Genomic DNA, 19,467 nt, shown 5'->3' with positions numbered 1-19,467 from the left:
CCGATGGCGAATTCCTGCTTGTATGTACGTGGGCGTAGGCCCCAGGGGTACGTGAGTCGTGACTGGGACGTGAGCGTTGTTAGCGACTGGGAAATGCATGGACGGCATGCAGTAACGGGTTGCAAGTTGCAGAGCTCTAGCATTATTAGCTGCAGATGTGTGCATATATAAATATCTAGGTTGAGTTTGATGAACGCGAATTTTTTGGAACATGGGTGCTATGCACCTTATAAGTCTAAAATTTCGTGGTAATTTGAAAGCAGCCTACAAGTTGGCTCGATGCGGTTGTTTCCGGGTAGCCTGGCTCTGATGGGCGCAACATGTCTTTTTTCTGCAAGAGTTGGGACATATCCCCCTAACTGCCCACTCCACTCCCCTCACCTATACCTGGGCATTTTTGGGGCTGGGCCGGGCTTCGGGCCGGCACGAAAAAAGCCTGACGGGAAATCCTTGGCCCAAGCCCGGCCCGACCCGACCAACTTTCAGCAAATTTTGGCCCGAGCCTGGCCCGCGGCCCGAAAAAGCCCGATTTTTTCCGGGCTGGCCCGACGGCCCGGCCCGATCTAATGGTAATTTTCTTTTTTCTGTGGCCCGAGCGGCCCGATGGGCTGAAGAATGATGGCCCGAGCCCGGCCCGATAGAGAGAAAAAGCCCGGCCCGGCCCGGGATTTTCGGGCCGGGTCGGGTCGGGCTGTTCGGGCTGGGCTTCCCATGCCCAGGTATACCCTCACCTATGAAACCCCACTCACTCACCCCAGGCGCTGCCCTCCATGGCTGGCGCTCCTCAACCTCCGCCACGGAAGCCCCTTGCCGTTCGCTAGCAGTATGTGCAAGAGCTCTGGGCCGCCAACCAGCTTCAGAAGTTGGCTGAAGAGCAAACAAGAGAGTCCCGATAAAGGGAATTTTTGGAACCTGGGTACTCCTGAACCTGATTAAATTTAGTCCGATTCTAAGTTACGTAGTTGCCCCGACCCCTAAGTTACAGAAATTACAGTGCGGATGAGTTTCCTTCATACTATTTATTTAAAACTTGTCATTTTTCCGTAAGCTACATACTTTCGAATTTGCAAATGAAAATGCATACGTGCATCCTCTACATTTATTTGAAATTTTTGGAGGTCCGGAAATACGATGGAACCCAGGTCCTGTCTTGTATTTCTAGAGTCCCCAGGACTTGTATGCTCATATATCTTTTGAGGGTCTTCTCTACTTGAAGTTAAAAAAATGGGCCTTTTTTGTTCTTATATCTGTACTGCCAAGTCCAAACCATACTGGCAGTGGTTAGTTTAAAGAATAAATCACACATAACCAGTACTACAACCTACCGGCGGTGTCAGCTTAGCAGGCAGAACAGGCGTCACAAAGTTTTGTCTGAACAATATCCCCCAGCACGCCAAGTTTCTGTGGTTACCATAGGCCATCTCTCATCCAGGTTACCAGAGCGCTAGTGCTGCATTTCCAGGTGATGACTGGCAAAATTGGTGAATGGTCACATAAGAGGAATACTTCTAAACAGAAACACATTTCGATTCATGCCAAACGACCGGAATGAAACAGAGCCATTCCAACCGGTAAAAGGGCCAAGCATGTCATGCGTTGCAAAAAATGGTGACAACTGTGTCGTAATTTACAAGAAAGACTCTGAAGCTAAAAAAGTAATACAAGCAGAGCTCAGAGCATGCACAGCATTTCCGTGCTATGACAACTACTCTGAATCTCCTTCCTTGAACACCTTCGCCCAGTTCTCGACGCTGTCAATTACTTCGCCAGTCTTCTTCAGGTAGCGAACCTTGGTGCCGTCCTCGAGGAGTTTGTGCCCAACTCTACTCGTCACGTTCTTCTCCTTCGAGAAGAGCATCATGTTCGAGCTGTGAATGGGGCCTTCGATCTGACCAAAGGGAAATTACAAGTCTCTGTCAGGAGATAATACTTGTGACACTGAAACTAGGTTCTTGCCAGGGATATATGCAACTTTGCAAGGCAGAAGACATGAAAAGAAGTTTCAATAGAAATATGTACTGACCATGACAATTTCACCCGGTTCATCATCTGTTCCTTTCTTGTGCTTTGACTTCATGTTCAGGTCCTTCACTATCACAGTGCTGTTGTGCTTGTAAAGCCGTACGACTTCGCCAACCTTACCTTTCTCACGGCCTGCAATGACCTGTACTGTGTCGCCAACCCTAACATGCATCTTGTGCAGCATAGGAAGACTGTTTGGTTTGCACTTCTTCCGTTCCCATCGCTTAAGCTGCAGCGGGAAAGGATTGCTTATCATTTAGCAGTAGCTAATAAAGTGTTAGATGTTAAACCCAGTTTGGTACTCACCCTCATTTCAATTGGGCTAGTCTTCACCATAAACCTGACCTGCATATCAAATTTATGTACATATTGTTAGAGTTTCATATGGAAAAACACAATGATCCAGTTCAAAGAAAATAAAAAAGGAAACATAAATCAGTTAAGTCGCTAAACTCACACAGAGGTCACGACAGTCCATTTAAACTGTAGGGTCATGCCTTACTTTTTAGTGCAGGTTTATTTCTTTCCTTACGGCATAAGTACCAAAGCTCGGTTGGAATAACTTCATTTAGCAAGAATTATTGTGGTCTCACCATTTTCTTAGCACCCTTTTTTTGTACCTATATTCAGTAGGATTTTTATACCCTCCTTTTTGTAGAATCAGCTACGAGTGAAATAATCTGAAAGTAGGCTATTTTAAACAGGCAAGACTTGAAGAGGACATAGCACTGACAACATGTTCAGCACAATCAGTGCCAATTTGGGTCCAAAAAGTATAGTCAGTGCTATGCTTATAATATAGGAATTCCTACAATAATTATATCAAAAGAAATCCCTACAATATACAGGAGTGTGGAAATTATTTGCTACATGATATCGCCTGAGTGAACTGAGCTAGATGTTAATTTCCACCATTTGTGATAATGAACACAAAATTTGAGTATGAGATAGTATGTTTCCAGCAGCCAGCAGGTTAGAACAAAAGGTAAAAAATCCAGTTTTCAGTCTCTTTAAGGTCAATTGCCCAAGAGAATAGAGTAGCAGAAATGAACATGAAGGCCAATTAACCTTTACTGTCGTTGGACGTCAGTAAATTGGATGTTCACCATTTATAGTGCACATGATTTGCAGGTATAACATGGGTGAAACCACAATCTTCCCAATTTACATACAACATAAAGCACAATTGACATGCATAATTAAGTTTAGGAATTCAAACTCTGTAAATTCCCGTATAATCCCATCGCTGTGGCCACGCAAACATCACATTGCCGTGGCCACGCTACATTAGTACCAAGGTTAGGATTCTAAACCCTGATACAATGCAAGCTAGCACCTCCGGCGACAGACAGGGAGATTAAGACAGAGCGGGGGATGCGGCAGAAATTGATTAATTACCCCAGACGGCGCGGCGGAGTAGGTGGCGAGCGGGTTCCCCCAGAAGGCGCTGGTGCTCGCCGTGGCGCCGGGCGCGGAGATGGAGAGCGCCCCCATGGCCCCCTGCAGCGCCGCCATTCCAGCCATCCTCTTCCTCACTCACTCGCTTGGAGTCAGAGTAGAAGCAGCAGCCGCAGCGGATAACGAAACGCTCTGTTCAGGATAACGGCAGCGTCTTCTGCTAGTTATTATATATGGGCTTCAGAACTTAACGGGCCGGGCCTCCGGAGTTAGACTCAGGTGGGCCAAGATGATACTGCCCGAATCTAGCCCAGCCCATTGTCTATTCTTGTTCCTTCGTTCACTCAAAAAAAAAAAACTCCTCTTCCTCCTCGTGGCGTCAGCCGCCGGCGTCACCGGAAGGACGCCGTCTCTGCTCTGCTCCACCTGGCGACGCCGCACGCCACGCGGCACGCAAGATGCCGGCTTGCTTCCCGGAGACGGCGGAGAGCCGGTTGCGGCTCCTGGCCCCTCTCCACCGCCGCCGCCGCCGACGCGCGCAAGCCAAGCGACGTTTGCCGTACAGGCAAGCACCAAACCGCCGCCCCCTCCATTTCCTTTTCTAAAGTATGCAGATATCGCGTCACGCTGATTTTTCGGTTGGGCGGTGACGGTGGCGGTGGCCGGTGGGTGGACGGATAGGTATCGCCGATTTGTATCAGGCTCGTGCCTTTTGCAATATTCAGGCACCAATCTACGGGGAGGAGGACGGCGACTTGCCACCTCTGATATTCTCTAGTACTTCTACCACTTCTCTAATCATGGCGTCGCAAAGCATTTCAGCGAACGTTCGGAGTCTACCCATGTTCCCCCCAACGGCCCAACGGCCGCGTTTCTCCCGTTCCGCAGTATTCTGCGACGACCCATATCCCGTAGGATATGCACCAGCGAAGGTCAGCCATGGATATTGGATAACATGTTACATGTGCACCTTGCCTGCATTCTCTTGCCTCTTGCAGTTGGGCTAGTGCAGCAGCATGTTCCACCGGATCGCTATCGCGGAATCCATCCTGTCTGTCCCTCTCACGTAGCTACCACCGGATTTATCAAACTGTTTCTGAATTGTTCCTGCCGTGCAAGCAAGCCACTCCGTTCCCCATGGGACAAGTGCGAGTGCGACTGCACAGGTGTCACATTGACAGGTCGGGTCCCTAATCTCTCGGAAGATTCTTGCCTCTTTGCATTTTTTCTATAACAATCCGTCCATTATTGAAACGCATTGTGATCAGCATGTAAGCGGCCACCACTTGTTTTGTCCGTACTAATTGAAACGCATTGTAAGCTGCCTAACTAATTGGATAACAATAGGTTTGACTATTCTATATTTGGATAATCGCTGTAGCTTCCTTCTCATCGTTATCACTTGGCACCATGGCAATGATAAGGCATGTGTAATATCTTGCGAGGATCATGATCGTTCTCTGCAAGTAGTAAATGACCTGGCATTCTCTCCAGGTGGGTCAGTTACTGGCCAGTTATGTAAGAACTCTGCACGATTCTAAAAAGTGGAGTAGATTGCAGAGAGTCCCAGGCTTGGCTCTGCAGTTATGATCCACGAAATCTGGAGTGCAGGGGAACCTCAAATCAGCCTGAAACTCTTGCGCGCAAGCAAGGCTTGCTTTTGCTTCACTCATGTGACACTTCGAACTGGACATGTCAAAGCAGTTCCCCCTTCTCTTCTTGATCACAGGTGCTGTTGACAGAGATATTGCAGCCTGTGGCCTCCGGAAGAGTTACTTAGCACAGACGCACGTTGGGGACTAGTGAAGCTCATCCTTCAGTTGCCTCCCACGCTCACCAACTCACCAAGGTTTATATATATATCTCTAGCTTGTGCTCCTGTCTGGTACTCACTCATGGAATAAAGACATTAGTGGGTAGTGCTTCCAACTGAAGGAAAGGCCATGGGTTTCTTACCACTGGTTCTGGTTCATATCCTTGTCAGCTTTGCCGCTTGTGCTGAGGCCATAAGGAGAGCAGACTTCCCTCCCGGGTTTACCTTCGGCACAGCTTCTTCCGCTTACCAGGTCTAGTACTGGAAAACAGTCTTCTCTCTGATTTCAGCCGATGTACTTTTAGTTTGTTTTATCTGATAGTAGTTTCTGGTCAATATGTTACCAGTACGAGGGCGCTGTCGATGAGGGTCAACGCGGGCCTACGATATGGGATACTCTAGCGAAACGACCTGGTGCAGTAACGATGATCTGTTGTAAAAAGTACTCTAGCCTGATAGTGGCAGCTGTATCCAAATTATGACTGAATGTCGTCTTCTCTACAGGGCGGGTGATAGATTTCAGCAATGCAGATGTTGCTGTTGACCACTACCATCGTTACAAGGTGAGTGTTAATCAATGAATCCTTACTTAATCAGTTTATGTGATTTGGTTCATTCGTTTATCATGCTATGTAAGCTGGAATTTCATCTCTACCTTAATCACTGATGATAGGTTTGCAAAGTCCTGTGCAATCCAATCTTTTAGATAATGTCTTGTTCATTCAGTGATACGTTTAATGATGGCAAGCTTATTAGAGATTACGCTATCAACATGTAAGAGAGTCCATTGATACCTGCATCGCTGACAGCTGTTGAATTTTGTTTTGCATGCCTCTCATTTAATCAACTTCTGGTAATTTATACAAGCTGAAAGGACTTTTGTATTTTCAGTTAGTTTCATGTTTTAATCATCAATGTATTATCTGATTAGCATCATTTTGGTAACTTCGTCTTGTCCTCTCCATTTTAATTCTGTAGACAGTTGACACAGTTAACTTACTACCCCAAATTGCAAATACACTTATGAAGCACGGTTTTTTCTAATATTAAGTCAACAGGGAGACTACTTATAATGTTGTTCCGAATGGGGTGCCATTTTGGATCGGCAATATCGCTATCTGAAATAGAGTATTTCTTGGTTGATAATGAAATATGAAGATCAGCCACACCAATAGATTATCTAGAGCTGACAAACCTAACCCTGACTGGCAGGAAGATGTGGACTTGATGAAGGATATTGGCGTGGATGCATACCGGTTCTCTATCTCATGGTCACGCATCTTCCCAAGTATGTATGAAATAAGTCACGCAATTTATTTATATTTTTTACTTTCCTTGCTAAATGTATAGATGATTTGTTTGCCAGATGGAACAGGCAAACCTAATGAAGAAGGATTGAGTTACTATAACAGCCTCATAGATGTTCTATTAGATAAAGGTATTCTGTTTTCTACATTTTCGTATCTGCACTTTGGAAAGTTGCCAACTCCCATTTTTATGATTGCCCTACTTTAGTATTTATATATTTGTCAATCAGGTATCCAACCATATGTAACACTCTTCCACTGGGACCTTCCGCAAGCACTGGAAGACAAATACGGTGGCTGGTTAAACTCGCAAATTGTGTATGGAAGACTTAAATGATCTATGTAGCATATAAATTATTTATTTTACGAAAACTGGTTTAACTGATCCAGAGAGCTAAATTTTGCAGGGAGGATTTTGTTCACTATGCATCTACTTGCTTCCAGGAATTCGGAGATAGAGTGAAGCACTGGATAACTGTTAATGAGCCCCATAACTTTGCAATTGATGGTTACGATTTTGGCATCCAAGCACCTGGGAGGTGCTCCATTTTGTCTCATTTGTTCTGTAAGGATGGTAAATCATCAACCGAACCATATATTGTAGCCCACAACATACTCTTGGCTCATGCTGGTGTTTTTCATACTTACAAGCAATATTTTAAGGTAATCTATTTGTAAACACATCTTTAAGTAATTTTTCTCTTAGAGGATGATAAACAACAAAGAAAATAAATGCATACCTTAATTGCAGAAAAAACAAGGAGGCCTCATTGGAATTGCACTTGATTCCAAGTGGTATGAACCATTGTCAGATGTCGATGAAGACAGAGAAGCGGCAGCACGGGCAATGGACTTTGAGCTTGGATGGTGAGACCAACTTGATATGACCCATAAGTTGTTTTCCTATGTAATTGAAGTAGATAAACATTTTTCCTGCGTTTGAATACAGGTTCTTGGATCCCTTAATGTTTGGCCACTACCCTGCCTCCATGCAGAAACTTGTAGGCGACAGGCTGCCTCAGTTTTCAAATCAGGAGTCACAATTAGTATCTGGCTCACTAGATTTTGTAGGCATAAACCACTACACAACATTATATGCTAGGAACGACAGGATGCGGATCAGGAAACTTGTAATGAATGATGCTTCAACCGATTCTGCTATCATCTCAACTGGTCAGTCTTGATAAATGAAGATATCATGTAGTTCCCAATCCATTGTCAGTATTACTGATATCCTCTCTGCATGCACTATGCAGCTTACAGGAATGGAAAGAAGATAGGAGAAACGGTAATATTTGCACAACTATTTCTTCTATTGCATCAAATTTACTCTCTACATTTGTTTGACATCTATTTAATTATATGCTTATTTAAAAGGAATATTTATTTATCGACTTTCAGGCAGCATCAAGTTGGCTGCACATAGTTCCCTGGGGCTTGTTCAATCTGATGAAACATGTTAAAGAGAAGTACGGAAATCCACCTGTGTTCATTACCGAGAATGGTAGGTAACTGAGATTGTACTGTTCAGTGTCCACAGGCTAGTAGTGCCTTAAGAGAGTTGATGGTGTTTGACAAGTTGTTTATGGCAGGCATGGATGATGCAAACAACCGGTTTTCCAGACTAGAAACTGTCCTGCAAGATGATAAAAGGATACAGTACCACAATGACTATATGTCTAGCCTCCTAGATGCTATAAGGTGAGGTTTCATTTCTTTGCGGACATTACTAGAACTGAATCACCAACACCACACATGGTCCATGGTACCAGTATGCTTTTCCAGCTTGGTGCTTAAGTACTCTGCAACCTGAATTACTGCAGGAAGGAAGGTTGCAATGTCCAAGGTTACTTTGTATGGTCGCTGCTTGATAACTGGGAGTGGAACTCAGGGTACACTGTGCGGTTCGGCCTTTACTATATTGACTACAACAACAACTTGACAAGGATACCCAAAGCGTCAGTCGAGTGGTTCAGTCAGGTTCTGGCCCAGAAGACTGCGATCATGTAGATAACAATACACTGTTTCCCCACTGTCCATTAAATGTGCAACTGTGCATAATTGACATTTACACACATATCTTAGGTGCAAAAAGTGTAACTCCCAGGTTCCCGACACAACCGTCAACCTTGCTTGAACAGAGTCACTGTTGTTGTACTTGTACATTGATCTTATAGAAATAGAAGAGAATTACAGCTTTTGAAAACCCCATTTCCATCCAATTTTGCTGATGTATGTTTGATGCTTCTGTTTTGTCCCCAAATATGAATTGACAGTGATATGCTCAAAAAGTCCATTGAAATTTGAGCTATATGGACCATGATGATGCCCAGAGCAAGTGAATAAGATGTGGTTTTGAACAAGAACGCTGGGGATGGCGTTGGGCTGTTGGCTCTGGCAGGTCAGCATATTCACTTCCCCTTGAAATTTCCAAAATAATTTCATGCTTTACCAAACGGGGATTTGTATAGGCAATCTTGGGTGAAGTTAAACCAGTCTTATGAAAAAAATGAGACTATCATGCAAACGAGTCATCTAATCATTCTCCGAGAACCAGCGAGGCCTTCCCGCCCTGAACCTTATCATCTGACTACGAAGTGGCACACACACACTTGACACACAAACTATGGACGTGTTTGCGCCTACCCAACATCCTGTTCTTGCCTTTGGCATTTATAATTCAATCTCTTAATCAACTTGGGCTGGCATTGGGCTTTGAGCCAAGTATATTACATTTTGTTTTTTCATCAATTATGGATGCAACTTGCCCCAGCGCACGCTCCATCCCCATGCTCTTTCCTGAGGCATTTCACAACTCGTTTTTAAATCAACTTCATCAGCGGTAGAGCTTGGACCCAAGTTTTTAAATTCTTGCTTTAATCAACTTGGGGTTGCAACTGATATTTGACCAAAGTATTTTACTTGCCTAAAGTATCCTGCAACATCCTGTCTGGTACTTGTTTACTGAATAAATACATCAGTAGTTTGAGCTTCAAAGTTCAAACTGCAGCAAAACACCATGGTTGTTGGCACTGGTTCTTCATATCCTTGTCAGCTTTGCTGCATGTGCTGAAGCCGTAACAAGGGCAGGTTTCTCTCCTGGTTTTACATTTGGAACAGCTTCTTCAGCTTACCAGGTCCAGAGTTGCAAAAACATTCGTCTTTCTGATTTCAGCCGACGCGGTTTGAGTTAGTTGTCTGATAGTTGTTTCTGGTCATTATGTTTACCAGTATGAGGGTTCTGTAAACGAGGGTCTACCTGGACCTACAATATGGGATATCCTCACGATGCAACCTGGTGGCAATTTCTCGCAAAAAAAAACTACTACAATCTGATGTTTGTCCAAGTTCTGAATGGATGCCTCCTTTCCTACAGGGCGGGTGGTAGATTTCAGCAATGCAGATGTTGCTGTTGATCACTACCATCGCTACAAGTTGTAATCAATGGATCTCCATTTTTTAATGTCATTTTATTCATTCACCGGTCTCGTTATGCTATATAAGCTAGAATTTGGACCTCCTGCCTTAGTCATTGATGCTGGTTTTTTTTTACTATAGATGGTTGGTTTGTAACATGTTCTTGATCCAAATTTTGGAAATGCATGGTGTCTCGAAAAACATTTCTAAGAAAATGCAAAAACCTTGTGTCTCGATGCATTGATAGAAGAGAGTTATGTACAAATGTCTTCTGTTTTCTACATTTCAACCTTTTATGATTATCCTTCCTTAGTGTCTCTACATTTGTGCATCAGGTATGCAGCCATATGTAACACTCTTCCACTAGGACCTTCCCCAGGCACTGGAAGACAAATATGGTGGCTGTTTAAACTTGCAAATTATGCATGGAAGATTACTGCATGATCTTTTTTTTAATTGATGCTTTCGTTACATGATCTATGTCTATGTAGCATACATTTTTTATTTCCAAGAGAAAAGGTTTCAGTGATCCTGGGATCTAATTTGCGCAGGGAGGATTTTGTTCACTATGCCTCTACTTGCTTCAAGGAATTCGGAGATAGAGTGAAGCACTGGCTCACTGTTAATGATCCTAGTAGCTTTGCAATTTATGGTTATGATTATGGCATTAAAGCACCTGAAAAGTGTTCACTTATGTCTCGTTTGTTCTGTAAGGACGGTAAATCATCAACTGAGCAATAAATTGTAGCTCACAGGTTACTCTTAGCTCATGCTGGTACTTTTCATACTTACAAGCAACATTTCAAGGTAATCCATTGCAAACACATCCTTACATAATCTTTTTTATAAAGTAATACGGATTCCTGGATGTACTAATTGCAGAAAGAACAAGGAGGCTTCATTAGAATCACACTTGACTCCAAATGGTATGAACCACTGTCAGATCTCGATGAAGACAGAAAAGCTGCAGCATGAGCAATGGACTTTGAGCTAGGATGGTGAGAAATTAAGAACCTACTTGATATGTCAACATAAGTTAAATTCTTATGTAATTGCAGTAGATAGCCATTTTATTCTGTATTAATTGTGAAATTTTGCAAATGGGAATACATGTTCTTGGAACCCTTAATGTTTGGGCACTACCCCGGTTCTATGCAGAAACTTGTGCGGGCAAGAGGCTGCCTCGGTTTTTAAATCAGGAATCACAGTCGGTATTTGGGTCACTAGATTTTGTGGGAATAAACAACAACACAACATTATATGCTAGGAACTACAGGATGTGGGTCAGGAAACTTGTAGTGAATGATGTTTGGCAGATGCTGATGTCGCGAGTCTTGATAAATGAAGATATTATAAACCACCTAATCCATTGTCAGTATTACTGATTTCCTCACTGCATGCACTATGCAGCTTACAAGCATGGAAAGAAAATAGGAGAAACGGTAATATTAGCACAACTATTTCTCCCATTGCTTCAGACTTGCTCTGTTCTTTCGTTTTGTATCTACTTAATTATCATGTTTGATTGAAAACAAATAAATTTACTTATCATCTCTCAGGCAGCGTCGAGTTGGCTACACATAGTTCCCTGTGGCATGTTCAAACTGATGAAACATATTAAAGAGAAATATGGAAATCCACCTTTGTTGATTATAGAGAATGTTAGGTAGCTGAAGATTGCATTGTTGGCAGGCAATAAGATTTTTCTTTTCCTTAAAACTAGTCAATAGTAATTAAAGAAGTGGCTTATGGCAGGTGTGGATGATGCAAACAACCGATTTTCCAGGTTAGAAAATGCCCTACAAGATGATAAGAGGATAGAGTACCACACCGACTACATGTCCAGCCTCGTAGATGCTATAAGGTGAGGTCTCTTTCCTTTGTGCATATACCAAAACTGAACCACCAGCATCAAAGCAGCATCAAAACTGAACCACTACAAACATCTTTCATCTTGGTACTTGAGTGCTCCGCAACCTGAATTTCTGCTTTTTTTTTCGAAAAGGGGATATCACCCCAGCCTCTGCATCATGGTGATGCACACGGCCTTTATTAAAACATTCCAGTCGCAACAAAAGTATGTTGTACAGAAAAAGTCACGGATCATGTATGATCGATACATAAACCAATCATGAAAACATAAAAGTCTGAAACTAGCCAACTAAGCATCCTGTAGTTGACTAGTGTGACACCATCCAGCCTGGGACAAGATAGTCTGTGCGACCGTCTGGAGATGGTTGCATCCACTATCCATAAACGGCCGCTGGTCCTGAGGAAGGAGTAACGCCCATAGTTGCACCTAGGGGTGGGCATAAAAAACCGAGCACCGAACACCGAACCGAACTAACCGGAACCGAAACCGAATACACCGCAACCGAATTAACCGAAAAAAATTCGGTGCTTAAATTTGATAAACCGAATTTACATTAACAAATTCGGTTTTAACCATCTATTAACCGAAATAACCTTAAAAACCGATATAGCGTTAACGGATAGCATAATCGTCTTATATAGAAGTTCACTGTCAATCATTTGAACTAATTTCTTTGCCCAACAACCGAACTCCAAGCAAGCCAAAGTCCTAAACTCCACGTACCAAAATAAGTTACAGGCAGCCTCATGCACGTAGTATATGTATACAAGTTTCCCCCCAAAAATAGTACGTGTATATAAGCATACGTTTAATTTTATTTTGCCCCATCTAGCTATGTATGAGTAGTTTGCTACTACATGGTCGTATAGTTCCTGGAGTTAGGAGGAGCACTAAGCTTCCAGTCACGGACTCACGGCAACTCAGGCAACTGCCAAGCTAATGCGTGCCATCATACATATTTGACTTTTTGTTTTTGGTCAAAATTAGGTTAAATCGGTTAAAAACCGAACACCGAACCGAATTTTTAGATAACCGAATTACAAATTAATTAGGAAACCGATATAATTTCGGTTCTCATTTCTTATTACCCGAATTATCAAAAAAACCGAAAAACCGAACCGAATTTTCGGTTAAAACCGAACGCCCAGGCCTAGTTGCACCCAGTGAACAACCATATGAATAACCTGCATAATATTGAAAGAAGTTGAATTGTTAAACACAATATTATTCCGACACCTCCATATTGAACAGAATAGAGCAGACATACCAATGCGTATATGATCCTTTGCTTTTTTGTCAACTCCATTTAACTAATTGCCAAACATATTTGTAATATTAGCTGGAGGTGGAATGTCAAAAGCGAAATTCACCATGCGCCAAAGTAGTTTGTATGGTCGCTGCTCGATAACTGGGAGTGGAACTCGGGGTACACAGTGAGGATTGTACTACATCGACTGCAACAACAACCTGACAAGGATACCAAAAGCATCCGCTAAAGGCGTGTGCTCCGGTACAACCCCCCCCCCCCTCCCCCCTCCCCCCCAAACTCACTCAAACTCAGTTTGGGCTTAAGCGGGCTCAAACACAAGGACGGCTAAGATCGCTCGATACCCCTTCGTTATTAGTATAAAATACCGATACGTGGCACCGTACAAAATTCGTATAGCCCAATTCTATTACACGAGATACAAGTACGGCACAGTTGTGGGCCCTCCGGCGAGTTTGGCGGATCATCGAGGCCTGTGCACCATCGTGGTGGGCGCCGGCCGGCCATGGCAGATCGGAGACACCGGACAGTCCGGGTGCAGCGGACATCCAGTTCATAGGGGAACGGACTGTCCGGGGCTCGGTTTACGTGATCGACAGGTCAGACTGTCCGGCATATACGCCAGACAGACCGGTAATGTTGTTCCGGAGGAACAAAAAAGTTCCAGAGGCATTTGCCAATTCTATCGGCCTGTCTGGCCAGACGAGCCAGCCTGTCCGGCCAAGGAGTTTCTGTACGCATCTTTTGTCGGACAGTCCGGCGTCGAGAACCAGCCAGGCCGGCAGATAATTAACGAACACTCGAAGGCATTTGGCACTGCATGCCGGTCTGTCCAGCCACAGCCACCAGCATGTCCGGGGAGAAGACTTACATGCAGCAGCTTGTGTCGGCCTGACCGGTATCTTTCGCCGGTCTGTCCGGCAATGAATTAACACCACTATTTTTCATCGGACAGATGTAAGTTCTCTTTCAAGCTTGGGTTTTCCTGGTATGCAATGTCCAATTCCTTCGCCTATCTCTCTTGAAGGTTCATTGCAAGTGAAGAAAAATGACAAGTACCAATCTTTTATCCATTGCGCCAAATGTCGAAACGCTTTTTTTGAACTCAAATTTTGAGGTTAGTGTTGTCTTTTTTGTACCAGTTCACTAATTTGTTGACCTATGCTATTAATAAGTCCTAATCTTTAGGTATTATTTTTCAGAAAGTCAATACACATTTGGTTTTTGGTAAATTGCTGCACCTGAAGTATTTCGAGATAAAGCTTTTCATACCAAGTTATTATCATCCGCATAGGTGTTAACGGATTATTTGCAAAAGTATGACAACAAATTGTGCGGAATAAAGATTATAGTGATGTCCACGGACAATAGTGAGACTATCCGGCACTTGATGATTGCATACATATTCCAGAAAGTATGGTATTCCATATGACGCAAATAGGTGTTGTAAAGTATAGTTTCCAAGTCATTACACAGCTAACTGAAAATAGAAAACAAAATGAACTAAGTCTTGAACACCGCCGGGAAACCTTCTACGGGACGAAAACCTGACCATATCCAGTAGACCTTGGACCTAAGCATCATCTTCCTCGCCATTGGGGTTGAGTAGTTTATCTTTGACCCTATCCAGCTCGTTACTAGGTGAAAAAATTATTTCACCAACCATAACTTCTCTGGTAGAGTCAACGAGTGTCTGCGAAAATAAATTAAGAGAACATGTTATGACATGTGCTGCTAGTTTATCATGTAAGAAGAATTTTGTTTTACGTACCTGTGTAATAGTGGTTCTAAATTCATCTCCATCCCATTCTTCCATACACCACGCTACCCGGTCTGTCCGGCGGTTTCACCAGCCTGTCCGCAGACCAGGCCGGACTTGCACGAGGACATGCCGGTCTGTCCGGGGAATCGCCGGACTAGCCCTCTCCGTTCACCGGACTGTCCGTTGTGGTATTTTCTTTGACGTTTCTTAGTTGTGGAAACACATCGAAAGTAAAATTTATATAATAAATCACAATGAATGGAAGTACATGAAAATGAAAAATGGTATAGAATCACAAATGGTTTCGGTCAATTACAATTAAGGCGAAGTAAATACATAATCTTCAAGGTAAAGTGCTAATTTTGTAATTTCGCTAGTGAAGATGCACTTCTACTTGTTTTCTTTTTCCATATACCTGCATTACAAAACGAAATTATTTAGTACTCATTTAACATAGATTTAATTAATCGGCCTAGCTAAGAAAAATATGTAAGAAGACTTACTCCGGATGTTTTTTGCACAACTTTTTGTTCGGTTTGTTATGACCGATGACACCACGAGCGGTGCACCCCTGATTCCGGGTCTTACGCTCGTCGAACGCTAGTGGTCTACCATTTTTCGTCACGGGGTGATTTACCTCTTGTGCAGCTTTTGTGTTTTGCTTAGGTGCTCCTCTCGTGGCAACCTTATCGGGATCACCAACTGGAACTGCATTGCCTTGAAAATCATATGTGTCTTCTTCAGCGAAGGCTGTGTGACCATCATGTCCATTCTTTTTCGCATATTTTCTTGCTACTAAGCCCTTCATATGCCATGAACTCATTATACATTGCTGGATCATCTACTGCCGCATCCATAGCTTCCGCCGATACTGTTTCCATGTCGTTGTATCTTTTTCGCTTCCCTGGCCCCCAGTAACCGTACGCGAAAAGATCGCTTCCGCCGTGCTGACAATCCATTTCTTGCCATTTTGGAGAATCGCGGAAGAGCACAACAGTCCGGTATTTCGGACAATTTCAGGTGCTTCAATACATATAGGATATGCTTGCATGGAAGCCCCTTACGATTCATTCTTCGGCAGCTGCACTGTATTAACTCTTTCGGCTGATTAGGGCTATACTCCACGATAAACGAGTATCTGCCGCTATTCCTCCATTTGGTCATAAACTGTTTAGAGCCCCCTGTTCCCACGTATTCCTCAAAAATCTCGAGGTCACCAAGCTTCTTCACATCCTGCTGCAAGATGTAGAAGTTGGCTGGACTGAAGGCATGGGCAAGAGCAACCTCTATCTCTTTGGATTCAGTAACTGCCACCGGTAAACTCTGGGAACAGATGCAGTCATCTTCGGCCTCGCTCTCACGGATGCGAACAATGGCATTCTCGTAATGCATTATCAAGTCAACTAGGGTCATACCATAATCCAGGTGAAGGTGAAGGCATGAGTTCAAACTCTCACTTCTCTGATTGATTTTCATACCAAGGAAATATCCACCGGTCAGATACGCGGCAGCCCAAATTCTCTTCTTATTGTACATCCGTTTGAGCCATTCTTGGGTACTATCTGTCTCCCACTTGCGACGAAACGCGCTCTATCTTTCCTCAAAAATGGCTTCTGAAGTGGCGTTGTATAAGAATGGCCGAAATTCCTTTAGCGACTTATGACCAAGGTGTCTCTTCATGTTTTTCTCTATGTGCCAAGTACATAGACGGTGCCACACGTCTGGAAGGACATTCTGAATAGCTAATATCATCGCGGCGTCCCCATCAGTAATAAGACCTTTGGGCTTCTTCTGACACATTGCAGTCAAGAATGTCCGAAGCAGCCAAGCATATGTATCTTCTGTCTCGTCTGACACGAGAGCGCATGCAAACACCGTAGTCTTACGATGATTGTTCAGGCCTACAAAAGGAATAAATGGCATAGCATACCGGTTCATCTTGTACGTGCTATCAAACACCACCACGTCGCCAAAATCTTGATAGTCCTGCCGTGACTGAGAATCACACCAGAACATGCTTTTCAACCGTCCTTCATCATCAACTTGGTAATCAAAAAAGAATTCAGGATCACTCTTCGTCCTCGCGGCCATAATACCAAGTGCTGTGGCAGCATCACCCTTTGCAATAAGCTTCCTCTTCTCCCTGCAACATAGGTTGTACAGATCTCGCCTTACGAAGCCTACACCACCGTAGCCATGTCTTCTGAGAAAGTGTTTCATAATCATGTACTTTCTCATCCCACTTGCTCCCAAAGATAGTATCTCAGCTCTCTGGTACGGCTTAATCTTTCTGTGCGATCGAAGAAATGGTACTTCGACCGGTCTAGCTGGTTTATGCCTGTGATTGCCGTAAAAACTTTTGACAACCCATACTCCTCTCGATAGGTCACGCTTCACGGTGAGATTGGCATTGCAGTTGCAACGAGTCTCGGGTCTTAGCCTACGACTGTGACCTTCCTGCGTTAAAAGCTTTTCCTGACGTTTCCCTGCCCTGGAACAGACATACCGCCTTAACCGTATTTCTCCCTTACCACGTTACCCTCGCTTTGCCCTCTTCAAAATGTCCTTTCGGATGCTGAAGCCATGCTCTCTCGCATAGCTGTTGTACCAGACAAAAGCCGCCGGTTCGGAATCAAATGTCATGTCCAGTATTTTACAGTGCTCTTCCACAGAGTGCATCTTATATTCATTACTCACAATATCTGGGTCTGCTTGACTGTGATGTTCACGCCCATTGACAGCACCAGATATGACCTGCACATGAATGGAAAATAAGTCATAAAAGTTTTCGTTCCAACGGTAACATTGACGGTTTGCCATACTAAAACTATATACTTACTTCGCTCTTATTTTCAGAGATTGATTCCTCGTGATGCAGTCCTATCTCCACCCTATATTCATCAAACCCAACCTCCATGTCTGAATACTCATCCTCCTCGTGACCACCGTATAGCACCTACATAGCCAAAAACAAAGAATGTAACATGTCACTTCATTGGTTCCATTCATTGGTAGCCATTAAAAAATAATCAACATACTTCACTCATGTTTTCTGAGGACGCCGATGATGGAAGGTTCTCCCCAAAAGGAGGTACATTTTCATAGATCCTGGATTTGGAACTATTCTCCGAAGTAGAATCATCATCGCCCGTATATCCGTCATCCCCGTCACTCCAAGTTGAGCTATAGTCCCCCATTTCTCCAAAAACTACACAAAACCCGCATGCAATAAAGAACTAATGCAAAATTCTAAACAATAACGCAATACAAATCACTATTTCATATTTAGTACACTTGATTAAACGCACACGGACAGCGGACAGTCTGGTAGCGAGGAGCCGGCCTGTCCGCCGCAGGGCGGACTGTCCGGTGCTCGTGTGCCGGCCTGTCTTCCGTGCGCCGGACACGCAAGATGAGACGTCGGACATGTCCGGTGGAAGAGATTCAAACATACCTCCACGTCGTGTCAAGCGGAAGATCGCCTCGCCGGAGAGACGGAGCTCGAGGCGACGGCTTGCAGAAGAGGCGTCTCGTCGAGCAGGCTTTGAAGATCGTGGAGATGAGAGTGCCGAGATCTTCGGGAAGATATGCCTTGGTGGAGGAGGTCTATGGTGACGGAGTGCGGCGCCGACGGCGGCTCGTCGAGCTCCAGGGAGATGCCGGTGAAGAGGAGATCGTGGGGAAGCGACGGAGGAGCCCTGTGGCGGAGGAGTGCGGCGGTGAGGAGGTGATCGTGGCGTCCGAGATCATGCGACGGGACGGCGGCACCCGGCTCGTCGAGTTCGAACGTGGAGAGGAGAACGATCGATCACGATCGTGGGAGGAAGGAGGAAGACGCATACGGTATAGAGACGGTCATATACGAGTTCACATACGGGCGTCATACGGGCTTGGATATGGGTTTGGTGGGCTTTTGAGCCAAAACTAGTTTTGGAGGGGGAGGGGGGGGGGGGTTGTACTGGAGCAGACGCCTCCGCTAAATAGTCAGTCAGGTTCTGGCCTAGAAGGCCGCTGTCTTGCAGATATAGTGTGCAGTGGTTATCCAGTCACCATTTCGGTTGCACATATTACAAGTACTTGCATATCCTTCTGAGCAAAATGTAACTCGAGAATCTACTCCGACGGTCAACCACGTTGTTGAATGTCTTGCCTTTGTGCTTGTACATTGATTTTTTTCGATCAAGGAGCATAGCCCCAGCCTCTGCATCCAAAGGATGCACACAACTTTCTTCTTTATTAAATTATTCGCAATGCCTTACAAGGGGAATACAAAGATCAACTCGAAGCCACCTTCTTAGCGACAACTCGCTGTACCTACGATGAAGGGGGGACCATGAACAAGGCCATACTCCCTGACGGTACACCAACACACATCATCCAAGAAGCATAACACTGTGGGTGCGCCATTGCCCACTAGAGTTCGCCACCACCATCTATCTCGAACCCATCTCCAAGCGAGATCAACGCATTGGCCATGCCAGGCCCGCCGTAGATGTCACCATAACACCAAACAGCTCCACCATCCTGCACGCGTCCAACAATCCTCGCCCGTCTTCAATACCCCGCAGCTCCACGCCGCCGAGAAACATCGACGACAACGTGGTAGAA

The 19,467-nt window shown here is 44.3% G+C and overlaps 2 protein-coding genes and 1 pseudogene across 2 annotated transcripts; 2 read left to right on the top strand and 1 right to left on the bottom strand.

Moving 5' to 3' along the window:
- Positions 1 to 1,509: 1,509 nt before the first annotated feature.
- On the bottom strand, positions 1,510 to 3,561 carry LOC124684673 (50S ribosomal protein L24, chloroplastic-like). Its single transcript, XM_047218944.1, has 4 exons — positions 3,421 to 3,561; positions 2,329 to 2,367; positions 2,024 to 2,251; positions 1,510 to 1,888 (listed from the first exon to the last, which is right to left on the bottom strand). Exons 1-4 carry the CDS (start codon positions 3,544 to 3,546, stop codon positions 1,706 to 1,708), a joined length of 576 nt encoding a protein of 191 aa, XP_047074900.1. The 5' UTR covers positions 3,547 to 3,561; the 3' UTR covers positions 1,510 to 1,705.
- Positions 3,562 to 5,325: 1,764 nt separating this feature from the next.
- LOC124684672 (beta-glucosidase 25) lies at positions 5,326 to 8,864 on the top strand. The gene is made up of 13 exons (XM_047218942.1): positions 5,326 to 5,486; positions 5,581 to 5,647; positions 5,738 to 5,796; positions 6,446 to 6,521; positions 6,600 to 6,671; positions 6,771 to 6,858; positions 6,948 to 7,203; positions 7,292 to 7,407; positions 7,490 to 7,713; positions 7,797 to 7,828; positions 7,942 to 8,044; positions 8,133 to 8,241; positions 8,364 to 8,864. The coding sequence occupies exons 1-13, from the start codon at positions 5,364 to 5,366 to the stop codon at positions 8,548 to 8,550; spliced, it is 1,512 nt and encodes a 503-aa protein (XP_047074898.1). The 5' UTR covers positions 5,326 to 5,363; the 3' UTR covers positions 8,551 to 8,864.
- A 50-nt stretch (positions 8,865 to 8,914) lies between these two features.
- Positions 8,915 to 13,992, top strand: LOC124665656 (annotated as a pseudogene).
- Positions 13,993 to 19,467: the final 5,475 nt, after the last annotated feature.

The sequence above is a fragment of the Lolium rigidum genome, chromosome 1, assembly GCF_022539505.1.
Source record: "Lolium rigidum isolate FL_2022 chromosome 1, APGP_CSIRO_Lrig_0.1, whole genome shotgun sequence".
In the NCBI taxonomy this organism is placed as follows: domain Eukaryota; kingdom Viridiplantae; phylum Streptophyta; class Magnoliopsida; order Poales; family Poaceae; genus Lolium; species Lolium rigidum.
Note: the sequence above shows the minus strand (reverse complement) of the source record. Positions and strands in the feature narration are given on the sequence as shown.